The 13,385-nt window shown below is 42.9% G+C and overlaps 1 protein-coding gene across 1 annotated transcript; it reads right to left on the bottom strand.

The window, feature by feature from the left end:
* Positions 1-247: 247 nt before the first annotated feature.
* On the bottom strand, positions 248-7,278 carry LOC135493742 (protein ABHD18-like). The gene is made up of 11 exons (XM_064781284.1): positions 7,200-7,278; positions 6,364-6,532; positions 5,839-6,024; positions 5,402-5,480; positions 4,760-4,844; positions 4,454-4,481; positions 4,034-4,172; positions 3,488-3,577; positions 3,020-3,124; positions 2,040-2,824; positions 248-1,456 (listed from the first exon to the last, which is right to left on the bottom strand). Exons 2-11 carry the CDS (start codon positions 6,447-6,449, stop codon positions 1,330-1,332), a joined length of 1,710 nt encoding a protein of 569 aa, XP_064637354.1. The 5' UTR covers positions 6,450-6,532; positions 7,200-7,278; the 3' UTR covers positions 248-1,329.
* Positions 7,279-13,385: the final 6,107 nt, after the last annotated feature.

The raw sequence follows: 13,385 nt of genomic DNA on the forward strand, positions 1-13,385 counted from the left end.
CAATCTCTGGCATCAGTGGGCCAAGAAGACGTCCTCGTTGTAATTATTATGGTGCAAATAATACAGTAATCATTGCTAATTCTTTGGTTCACTCTTGCGAGAAGCAGTTCATCGTTGACGCAAGAATAGCAGGACTCAGACTTTAACTGTGGCCAACTTAAAAAATTTCCTTTAATCCATCTAAAATAATCTAATAGTTGAATCCTATGATTATAAGAAATAACGCCGAATACAATTCAATATACTTTATTCTATATCTTATGGAGCAAACACACATCATCATACATCCTGTACATGTATACTATTATAGCACATCCTTTTATTGGTATGCCATTGGTAAGGGGAGCACAAAAGCTGCTTCAAGCTGGTGATGATCATCTTTGGACAACGAGATGATAGGCCTACAACTCAATTTTCATGTAGTTTCAAGCATTTGGCATCAGAGGTGATTGAGATCAAGGTTGTTGAGTAAATGATTGAGTGATTTCTGTTTTCTTATGACCATGCCGGAGGATCTTGAGACCAAGGCCACACTGTGGGGAACCAAGGTCGACTTAAGGGCAGCTAGACCTAGATATGTCTCATAAACAGGGCCAGGTTGTTACATTGGGGCTTTGAGGCTGAAGACATTGGATGCAAATATACTTGTAGATTTTTTTGGTCCACCCTTATTGGAAACCTTGCTATCTTACTGAAAAAGGCCGGATTCTCGGATGGGCATAAAAAGCAAGTGTGCAGAACTATCAGATTGCGGCTTAAACTATACATATCCACTACCTATTAAAAAGATAAAAGCTTCTTTTGGAGAAATGCAAGTATGCAAGGCTCTGTACGACAAAGCTTTTGATTTCAGATACAAAACTGGCTTCCAGTTCATTTTCTGACTGGCACCGTGCACACACAATATATACATAGCAAAATAAATAAATATATATGAAGTACGGGTCTTTCGTTCTTTGAGAGGTTAGACAGTAGCAGTTGAGAGCAAGAGCATTGAGTGTCTTTTTTGGAAACCAAAAACGTAACTTTTTTGTGGACCACCCTGTATCTTGACAAGATGGATCAAATCAAAAATACATAAGCTCGCCTTATGCAGTTTTATCATGCAAAGACAAAGCAAAACGTCTGGAAAACTTTGAAAGTTACAGTTTTCAACTAATTTTCTTACAGACACTGCAGCGGGTATTTTGGATAAGTCCAAAATGCCACCCAATGCTCCAACCCAAAATCATGCATCAACTAACTTTATCCCACTAAAGAATGAGACAGTATAAATACAACTTTAACATAGCTGTCTTGATGCAAGACGTCAGTCCATTTGTATACATATTAGCTTTTAGCGCGTTTGGTTTTCTTTTTTCCTGTCTTTTTATATGGCAGAAGACCTTCGTAGGCTTCTATTGTGTCTGGGTAGTACTTGTCGATTTGTTTCTTCATGCTGTCATGAATGGCTTTCCTGAAAAAGATACAAGAATCTTCTAATGCATATTGATGAAAAGGCAGTCGCTCCCCGAGTTCACCACAGGGTTTTCTCAAAGGGTGGTACCTACGACATTCAAGAGGTTTTGCCAGTGTGGAACACAGGGTTTTCTCAAAGGGTGGTACCTACGACATTCAAGAGGTTTTGCCAGTGTGCAACACAAGGCAGGGTGGCCAGCAATTTCAGGTAGAGTGCCCCACAGAACCCTTTTACAAAATTCTAGGGGCGACTCTTCCAAAGTAGGGTAGTAACCTGCCTAGGTAGAGTGGAACGCCCTGACAAATGACTTTGTGGAGAACACTGGCTTCAGTTACACATGCAGGCTTTATTACACCTCAGCACATTGTTTCCTCTTATAACTAAAAGTGACATTTCTTGAAGCAGTGCTGTGCATTTTTTCTTTTAATACTTTTGTGCTGGAAATACACACCACTGTCAATCAGCTACTGCTACTCAGTAAACCAAGGAAAGTATTCACAGTTCATCTCATTGAAGAATACTGCAAAGCCGATGACCTTTTGAGATAACTGAGCATCCTGTCCTTTTAATATGTACCTACCTGAAATCAGCTTGATGAAACAAGAATGAACCAATGTGTCCATTCTTGAGATAACGTAATTCAACGCCTGGCCAAATGTCCTGCATGGGGATGACCTTATCACGAGGCATATACGCGTCCTTCTCTGCCGAAACGACAATGACTAGACTCGGGTCGACGGGGACAGAAAAGTTCACCAGATGCGTACACTGATCCATTATTCCCCGCATAAACCCTAGCACTTCGGCCTTCAACATCTGCCGGTCTTCACCTTTAACTTCAGTCGTACGTTTCGGCTCCTTCGACTTTTTACGAAAGTCAAAACGATCGAAAAATGCTTTCTTTTCATTGGCTACAGTGCTGTAGCTGGCAGAAGCTTGCGCTGGACTATTTTTACCACTGGTACGGTTGCGTGCAGCTTTGAGAGTTCCGCTAGCGCTGAGGCTGCGTTTGGAGTCCGGGGCCTCACCTCCTGCTGGCTGATTGTTATCGCTCGTAAGGTTTTGTGCCATGGTGAGAGTTCTACTGGCCTGAACTCCCCCTTGCTGATTATCAGAGGCCAAAGTGGTGGCCTCAATGTCGCTCTGATCCTCTCCAATGTCTGACCGTACAACAGTTTTCTTCTTGGCACTCGTATCATCTCTTGGATCTGGATTACGTAATGACATGTTCATGATTTCATGAATGCCCGCCTGAGTGGCTTTATCGTCGAGGTAATCCTGGTGATACTTTTCTAAATCGTCGACGTTTTGTTCATAATTCTCCGCAAACTCTTTGCCGAGAATAAAGGCCCTCTTTTTGAGACTCTGGAAGGACAATATGAACTTTTTAAAGAGAGATTACAAAATACAGATAAATTGCAGAACTAGGTTGTTGATGTCATGACCACATAAGTAGTTTTATGAATCCATTTAATTCATGAGTCCAATTTCAAATTCAAATACCTCAGGGGATGACCTTCCTTACTTCATTGTTCAAGTTACTTCAGGCCAACTTCTTACCTCATTAGGATCTGTGATGAACTTCCCGACTTCATCTTTGTAAAAGTTGTCCGCCACGTATTGAGACTCTAGGAGATGCCACGGTATGGCCCCACTCATCACGCCCTGCATCGGAAGACGAAGATTTATAATCAAAACGGAAAATGGGAAATACAGTGGAACCTCCCTGAAGTGGAAACCTCAGTAAGGAGAACATCTCTCTGAATCTATTAAGGACAGTGATTTTGGTCCTTCACACGTCATTTCTTTACGATTTAACCTCTGTGATCAGGACACCTCCCCATCAAGGACAGCATTTATCTGTCCCAAGGTGCATTTGGGTCAGTCCAAAAGTTGCAGAAGTGCGACTTTGGCAGTCTCTGATGTAAATTGTATGCCACAACGACGCACTTCAGCAGCCAAAGGGTTACGCTGAGATCTTTTTCAGCATTCATCACCGCTCGAGTTCCATGGAATTAGTATTCTTACCTGGGTGAAAACGTTTGAAGCGGTCGACCAGGAGAGACATGGTGTAAGGGACAGTGGCTTGTCCCAATTGGTGGCTGCAATTGATGCCATCTGAAACAGGAATAATTTTGTTGAACTATCATCAAAGGCCAACCAATAATTTCTGTATTCCTAACAGGGCCTGGTTCTTCAAAACGAGTTCTGTCACTGTAGCTGGTGTAGCTTAACTTGGCATTTAGTCTAATGGCCTCAACTGGAGGAGATGACCCCAGCGTTTGTGGCAAAACTTGATTTGAACAACCACATCCTGGATCCCGGCCCCTTCAGTTTTTGTCTTTCAGTTCTGAGAGTCACAATGTAGTTCCCAGTCCTTCCCATCTACTACTGCTAACACCTAATATAGGTTCTTCCTGCTGGCCAAATGCCGACTTCCTACTTGCCACAAAGTGCATTACCTACCCAGTGACTCTATAAGCCAGGTGGTAACCCAAACATCTCCCCGCCTGTAAACTACAATGAGACCCAACAATATCACCTTCAAGAAGTGAAATCTTGCTTATAACTTACATGTCCTCCCATTGATAAACCGCTGATGCCAAGCGGGCCATAGCCATTCCTCTCACACCAATGGAAGAGAGCAACCGACTCACAGATTAGGGCACCACCCATTACGAACAGATCACTGACATTATGAAGACTGGAACGCCTGGAAAAGGATTGAGTAGATTCAGATCGAGCAATCTTGGCAACTGACATCCCTGGGATCACAGGCCACTGAATTAGGGGTCAGTCAGGGGTTGAAACATTGTAAAAGCCTCTAAGTTGAAAGAGAGAGCAAGAAAGAGGTAGCCATAACTCGTGGTACGACCACCACTGTCTCTTTACTCCGTCATTGTGTATTGATTGTTTCAAATTTAAATTTTTCCTATTTAATCTCTGTTACACCGTTCAACGTGATATAAAATTCAAAGTACATTACATACTTACAGCTGAGCAGGAGGTTTTCGCACACCATCTGGTGGAGAGTTAAGGAACTGCTGGTTACGGCGAAAACTTTCCTCTGGCAGTTTAGCATCCTTAGCAATTGAGGACTAAGGACACTCATTTCCTATGAGCACCAGTAACCAAACAATAGATATTTTCAAAGAAGTTTGTTTGGGTGCTGACCAGTCATGCGTTTCACCTGGAACAAAGGGGTCACAGTGGCATTGTCCGAAGTTGGCTTAGGCCTTTTGACATTTGATTTGTTTTGGCGCTGATTCATCTTGGTCGAAAAGACCTATAAAAGGATACAATAAGGGTTCTCCAGAATGATGGAGGCGATGCCGTATTCTTTGAGCAAAGGTCTGGCAAGGAGGAAGCGACGTCGATTAAAATGCTGAAAGGGAAAAAAACAATATAAGAATACCCTGAGGACAAATCTCACATTTCAGAATTTGAATTTCGACACAATCTGGGCATGTCTAGCCTGTGTTACACAGCCAGATCAATGCACCATGTCTGCGCTAGAGAAACAGATGTGGAACTGACTTCTATTGGTTCAATGTTCCCCAGGTTCTCCGTGTTCCCCAAGTTCTATTTTCCCCCAACATAAAGAGGGTTCTACGCTCCACATGACATCAGACTTTGTCTAGTAGTTGTGGTCATGTGGTCAGACCAGCACACAGCTTAACAGTTCCCGATGTGAACTCCAGACATCTGGCAAAACTCCAAAAGGATTATGACACTGGAAATGCTGCTGATGATAAATAGCCTTGTTGACAATCTGACCCCTTGACCTAATTATTGTATGTCTGACTGTTGCAATTCTTTTTTTGGTCTATAGTATGTTGTTCTGTGCCAGACAGAGGAATTCGACATGATTTCCCTGGCATTATTGGCATAGATAGTGAGGTGATCTTCAAGTCATATTGACGATCACAGCAGTAGACTTACATGATCTCCGGTTCCAGCAAGGTGTAGGACAGTAGGTTTCAGGTTGCCACGCCACTGAATCGGAAACAGCATTTGGAACCTGGAAACACAAGAGTAGACTTTAAAGAAATGAATCACATCATGAGAATTTGTCCACAGAGACCAGGAAGCACAAAACACTATCAGTAACAATATCACATCATGTAGACCATTGCATAGTATCAAGTGTACATCTAGACTGTGAGTGCCCTTCATGGGTGTACACATCATGCAGTTTACATCACGGCATGCATATTAAATCTTGCGTAGAAATAGTCTCATTTTTCAAGAGCAGAGACTGAAATTATGCATTCTATTACTGCCACTTTTCATAAAGTTGCCATATGTAAAATAAGTCAGACGAGCCTGAAATCGGCCCCAGCTAAAACTCCCTGTTGTTTTGAATCTTTAGACTTTACCTTGCAGTTTTGACTTCTTTTGGCATGATTCCTGGCAGCATCTTCTCAAACGGGCTGAGGAAGTGTCCTTCAATGAGTCGACAGTCGCCGGACAACTCCTCCTTGTCGATGTGGATGGGATAGTCACTTGGCACGACATGTTTACACTTGTCACGATTTGTCATGATAGACTGGACCTCGAAGAGTCTGAAGAAAGAAAGGTCCCTGTCATTCAAAGTAACAAGAAGGCACTTGAACTCTACCAGTAGAACTTAGTAGAAGCAGCAACTCAGCTGGGAGTCGAACCCACAACCTCTTAAACATGAAGCAGACGCTCTTCCACTGCACTACCTCTGTCCTACACTGTTTTTAGCAGCGCAGACCTTAACAGTATGGCAAGTGCTGTAACAATAACAAGTGGTCTGTTGAAATAAAAAAAACTATCAACTTGTGGGCACCAGGACTTTCCCGATTGTGGGTGGAGATGAACACCTTTTGGTTTGGGGTCCCGACCTACGTGAAGGCCTGCACAACGCCGGTACCTACCTCTTGAGACTGGTAGGATTGCCCCATCCTTTTGTGAAGAATTTTGTGAGCAGTAGCTTTCGATAAAATTGGTCAAGGCGACTCATTTTGGTAGCGTATCACAGGGCAGCAGGAAGAAGGCGACTACTAAGCAGGCTACAGCATGGCAGCGCTGACTATATCACATCATCTGCGTGTAAAAAAAGACATTAGAAAATGTAAGATCTGGTAATGAACTAAGTCAAGAAGTAGAACCAGGGTTCTCCACAGGGTTTTCCCCCCGAGGCCAAGTCACAAATGACATCCGTCCTGCTTTGCGTCAGTGATGGGCAACGTACGTGCAAGTTGTGTGCCAATGACGCATTAGTGACGTGCTTATCCCTCTATGATTTGCATATATTACGCACGGCACTGGGTAGCCTAGCGCATCAATGAGGTGATTTACGGGATGTTAATTTTGGCTGCAGTGAACTGAAAGGAAAAGCAGACGAATTCATGGTGAAGGCCATCCTCGGCACCAAGTGGTTTTCCATATGCTCCAGCTCTCGCTATTACAAACTGCAGTTGACGGTGCATGAATGATATCAATCGTAAACTACATGCATATGACGTAACATAGGCCTAGGCCTACAATCTACATGATAAATAATAGGGGGGCCTACATCATTGCCATCATAGGCCTATATAAGTATATTGATGAATGATGGATCACGGATGGAAGAATGAATGACCAATCTGAATCATTTTTGCACAGATTCATCACACAAATGGGTCGGTAAAACATCCTATTAAATAGGCACACCTTAACCTAGCTGTCAAATACCCATATCGTCAAATAGATTTCTGATACAACTTACTAATTTCATGAAATTATAACATATCTCGACCTTCAAATGACAAAAACGTCGTTGTTTTCGCAGACTCAACCTTGACCCCACACAGCAGTTCGACCTCGTTCTGATTTAGTGTACCATTTTTATGATAGAGGGCGACACCGTACAGTAAGGTGGCACCACACAGTGCGGAGGACGGCATCAAGAGCAGCATCAGGTCTCATTGGAGTTTTTTTGTTTCATGCACGGCCAACCGTAGTTCCGAAAAAATCATTGATTTCTTGGTTCTCACAGTATGCCACTGATGATTTAGCAGTTGTTTTGGCAAAGACATGCTATCTGGAGTTTCAGACACCTAAAGTGCTACTCAATAGGCGGCTAACAAGAAACTACGCATTTTACTGTTGTTGCCGACGTATGTTTACACTGAACTTGGGATGTGCGTCGGGCCCGTGTTGAAATGTCGTGGTGCGTTTTTCGCTGATTTGTGCAAAATTCAACATATCTCGAAAGTTCAATGGTTGACCCTCGATTTTTTTGATTTCGTGTAGCGTAAGCAACTGTCTTTCACGGAGAATGGTCACTGTAAGAATTATACAGGAGGAAATGTATAATATTTTGGGTTTTCTGTGATTGTCCGACCCAATGGGCAATATTGCCATTTGGGATGGTGAACAGAGCTAGGAGCCAATGCGATGCTTATGATTTATTTAAAGAAATAAAATGCCCGATTTAACATCCTGCAGAATCAGGGAAATCGGGCGTTTCCAGTGATAAACGACACAAATGGTTTGTCCTCATGCAATCACATTGGAAACGCATTTTGAAATAGATGTACGTCCTGTTAACGGGGAACGTCATCATTGCGTACATTCGGGAAAAACTCCCTAACGAGACCTTAAGTAGGCCCCGGACAACCGACACGGGGTAGTCTTTCAGTTCCTGCTGAGGCCTAGAATGTGGACGAGCATAATTGACTCTCGCACAACTACGCCCAACCTCGCGTGGCATGTGGAAGGTATGTTACACATTGTGGCCAAACTGGGGATTGAGACCCGCTTTCAAATGGCACAGATTCTAGGCCTATAAAATCGCCTAGGATCCCATGGAGACTAAGACCAGGGCGACAAAGTAAATAGTATTTGGAACAGGTTGGACCCATTCATGAACATGGAAAGGGCCTGCGTCTAAGAACCACATTTCTCTCCCCACTGTGTACGAGTGCCACCTGATGAAGGCATTCTCCAAGCGTCGTCAGTCGTGATCGTTATTCTCAATTCTCACTCGATCTACTGACTATTCAGTGGGTGCATGTAAATTGTATATTTGGCCCGGCACCCAGGAGATTGTAATGAAGAGCATTCTCCAAGCATCGCCAATGGTGATCTTTTACGCTTGAGTCTCACTCGACCTACTGACTATGTGAGAATTTCAGCGGGTGCATGTAAAATTCGACAGACAGACCGAAGATTTGGAGATTGCACTGAGTCCAACGCTTTTTCAATGATCCTATTTGGAGAAGTTGAGGTACTGCTGGAAGATATTTTTGTATGAGAAACCAACATCTGTTATGTACGGTGGCCCATAGAGGACATGCGTTTATTTTCAATATAATAGAATTTATTTTTTACAATGCGTTTTTTTTCTCTCGAATTACAACCGCCGTCGAAAAAATAATTCCCACCGCCATGTTAAAAATAATAATTCCCACCACCGCCAAGGAAAATAATATCCACCGCTATGGAAAATAATATCCACCGCGGTGGAAATAATATGTTTACAACCACGATTGTGGCTGGACTAGTATCAGGTCAAGGAGAGTAACAACATAAGAAAGATCGGAGCGGGAGCTAATTCGTTATTGACACCGGGTGGATATTACTTCCCACCGCGGTGGATATTATTTCCACCGCGGTGGATATTATTTCCACCGCGGTGGATATTATTTCCACCGCGGTGGATATTATTTTCCTTGGCGGTGATGGGAATTATTATTTTTTACCCGGCGGTGGAAATTATTTTTTCGGCGGTGAGAAATAAATCCGACGGCGGTTGTAATTCGAGAGAAAAAAAACGCATTGTAAAAAGAAAAATATTCTAATATATTGAAAATAAACGCATATCCTCTATGGGCCACCGTAGTTATGCTCAAGTTGGCCCTTTAAAATTTTTTTCAATGGTTGCAAGACCCACGCCAACCAAAACTCGAGGCAAATGCCCAAATTCTGTGTCACAGTGCCTGAATGATGATGATGAATGATCATAAATGCAAACGATGAGAACAAAAAGGTTCCTCCAAAAAATGATTTATGACGGCGATTACCTTCCAAATACGAAAATCGGGACGGCGCCTGACTGATATATCTACAGGCGGGTCTGGTGATTGAGTGTAAAAAGTCAACTTAGCCAGGCCTATATGGTGTATAACTGCCTCTCCTAGCGCATCCGGAACATCTACTCCCTTTAAATGTAGGGTATCAAAAACCTTGGTGGTCAAGATGCTCCCAGGAAGCCCTTGATTGAAGTTGGCTCCGGCACAGGCACATGGAAATAAGAGCTCAATAGCCCCCTAATCGACGTAACCCCCCCCCCCCGCCCCCACACACACTGACATCACACGTAAAATATTGGCACGTGCCTGTGGTTGGCTTTTTACAAGCAATCAGAAGATCTAAAAGAAAATCTAAAAAGAGGTTAATGTGGGGGCTGTCTCTTAGTCGCATGACAAAGATGAAAGCCAGCAAATTAAATCAATGGAAAATAGTTGGCAAGATGGTTGTAGCTTTATTGGAAAATAAACAGAAATCGTCACATCTGATGTAGAAAATATTAACGAGAGGTGGGGTGATTTGAAAACCCCTAGTTATACGTATGGTTACTGTATTCCACAACGATATGTAAAGTAATGTTGCTGTATTCCACAACGTTATGGAAAGTAAAGGTTTCTGTATTCCACAACGTTATGGAAAGTAAAGATTGCTGTATTCCAGAACGTTATGGAAAATGAAGGTTTCTGTATTCCAGAATGTTATGGAATGTAAGGTTGCTGTATTCCAGAACGTTATGGAAAGTAAAGGTTTCTGTATTCCAGAATGTTATGGAAAGTAAGGGTTGCTGTATTCAAGAACGTTATGGAAAGTGAAGGTTGTTGTATTCGACAACATTATGGAATGTGAGGTTGCTGTATTTCGCCGCTTACGTTTATAAAAGCAAGATTGCTGTATTCTGCAGAAAGACGGTAGCGCCCAATGCTCTGTTTAACCATGGTGAGAAAGACGAGACGTGACCCTTTCTCAGCTTGGTCCAACAGTGAGCACTGCATCTCATTGCTCCGCAAACCTGCGTAGATTTCTGGTCCGCCTGCCTTATTGCAATATCGGTTGGCCGATTCAAGACCGCCCCAAAAACCGGCCGAGGAAGGATGCGGCGACGACCCAATAAAAAGTTTAGTTCTCAAATTTGCCCTGGTGTGTATCTTGCTTCAGGTAGGTTAGCATCCGCACACTAAAGCGATTCATTGCAACTGTGTGGTTGTTCAATAGCAATGGGACCCTTTTTTGTGCGACCACCGTGGGGGCGACTGACGACACGTCCAGTCCGCCGAGGCTGAAGAAATACGCTCTCCCCTAGTGGGACGGGCCATGCCGTCTACGACCAGTCATGCAGTCGAGATCGAGTCAAGAAACCCTCCTCCCAGCTAGACATTGCGTCATCCTAATTGGATCTCAGGACGGGCGAGGTCGGTCCACTGCGTCCGGAGTATACCAATGACCGGCCTTTGCATCGTTTCTAAAATACGCTCACATTCACTTTCATTATAACCTACGTATTTTAAGAAAATATACAAAGGCCAGCTCTGATAGGATGCAACAGAGCGTAGGCAAAGCAGTTGTTGCAGGTATTTCCGAATCGAATATTTGGTAAGACTTCCGGTCGTATCCTCCAAAGCGGAAGTGCCATGTTCACTGGCAGCATCAGAAGTAAGTTATAGAAATTAGCTAATCACAGGCGTTATTTCGGAGCGACTTCCAGCCAATTCTTTCGGAAAGAAGTCACTAAGGCTTCAGTTGCGTCTTCTATTTGGACAGACCTGAGGAAGGTTGGCCATTATTTCTCATTGTTTAGTGTTGTATGCATGCACATCTCCTTGAATAGCGTTGTTCTACTCGTTTTTAATCACTATATAGAATTACGACAGAGGTAATGGGTTGTCACAGCTGCAAGGCCCGCGACGAGAGATTGATACCTAGTTTCTCGACGCGACATCTAACGGTGCATGCTGAGGCTTGGAGTCGCATACTGTTTTATAACAATGGAAATAGGTGAATTCCTTAACGAAGCTTTGGAGGCCTGCATACTGTTTTATAACAATGGAAATAGGTGAATTCCTTAACGAAGCTTTGGAGGCCTGCATACTGTTTTATAACAATGGAAATAGGTGAATTCCTTAACGAAGCTTTGGAGGCCTGCATACTGTTTTATAACAATGGAAATAGGTGAATTCCTTAACGAAGCTTTGGAGGCCTGCATACTGTTTTATAACAATGAAGAGAAGTGACTTCCTTAAACGAAGCTTTGGGATGTGCAAACTGTTTTTTACAATGGCAATAAGTAAATTCCCTAACAAATGGCAACGTATCTTTTCACACTTTTAAAATGTTTCTCTTTTTTCTTGTAATCTTTTCTAACGACGAACGTCATTATCTCGTCACAGTTACTCAGAGCAGTGTTCTTCACAAAGGCCGTTGTATGCTTGGGGCGTGGTTTGATGGAGAATTTCCTTAAACCGACGGACCCGTTGTCTGAGATGTCAACAACCTCTGTAAATCTGAAAACGTGACCCTTCTCGTCGTCCGCGAAAAAGACGTCGTTATTTCCGTCAAAAATTTCACACTCCCGGCAGCTTGCGTCATCAAGACGAAAGGTTCCTTGTATATTCCTGTAACCACGCCGCCACGAAAATTGACACATATCTATTGAGGATTTCTTAGGGAATAATCCAAAAATGTATAAGTCACCATCAAGAGTCTGCGATGTGCCGAACGCTTTTTCTGGACTTGCTACACAGGGTACAGTACCATCTGCGATCTTTTGACCTTGACCCAAGATAATTACAGGTGCATCATAAGACACATTGTACATCTTTATTATTTTCCCTTCGCATTTCACGAAGATTTTACTATATTCGCGCAAATAAAGAGGTGGGACATGCCTCGATCCTTTTTGGCCAAAACATCGATCTTTTTCCTGCCAAATCAGGGTAAACACGCGTTGCCCAGTCTTCAAACTGTAAACAAATAATTTGACCCGCTCATCTGCTCGTGTTACAATACATGAAAACATCACCCACATTTTCTCTGGGTAAAAGGTATAGAAGACAGAATCTGGGCGGTCCTCTATCAACAAGCTGGATTTCTCCCGAAAAGTGTTTTCAATGATGCTGTACTGGTAGATCTTGATTTTATCCGGCGCCGCAATTCCAGTAAAGAAGAATACGACCATGTCGTACTCGACGTCGCGTCCCCAGGCGTCGTATTGGGTCAAGGTCACTGGTGGTACAAATGTGATACTTCGAGCGGGCGTGTACAACGTTCTGTCACACTAAAGTTGTTTTGAGAAAAATGGAACTGTCAATATCGATGTTGTTGTAACGTTAAGTTAGAATACAGACTTGAACAGCATGTGGGCCCCTACTTATTATCTGGCGATGTTTCAATTTAGATACCAATCATTTTAATCGGGAAGAGCCATACACGCTAGGGACCATGGCTAATAAACTTTGAGTAGGTAAGCATACAGTAACATTGATAAACTTATCAAATATTTTATATTAACAACAAACACACTGTCACAGATATTTTTATAATCTGCAATCTAACAAACGATTCCGAAAGGCGAGAAATATACAAACCCTTCGCCGGAACAGACGACATCCATGTTGTCTGCTTGTATCACGTGGAAACTTCCGTCCGTCCGTCTGACACATCACGCTATAGCCATGGAAACACATGACCATACTTCTGCAACCTCGAATTCCGAGACAGAGGGTAGCACAGCTCAGACGGGATATAATCAAAATGTTTCTATTCAGTGGCTTGACGATTATGAAATCGATTGCCACGTTTTCGTAATTCGCATTCGTAGTGACCATTCCTTCTCTTCAATTATTCTCAAGAATGCTATGATTCCTCTTTCGATAGGTAACACCTG

Source organism: Lineus longissimus, chromosome 9 (genome assembly GCF_910592395.1).
Source record: "Lineus longissimus chromosome 9, tnLinLong1.2, whole genome shotgun sequence".
NCBI lineage: Eukaryota > Metazoa > Nemertea > Pilidiophora > Heteronemertea > Lineidae > Lineus > Lineus longissimus.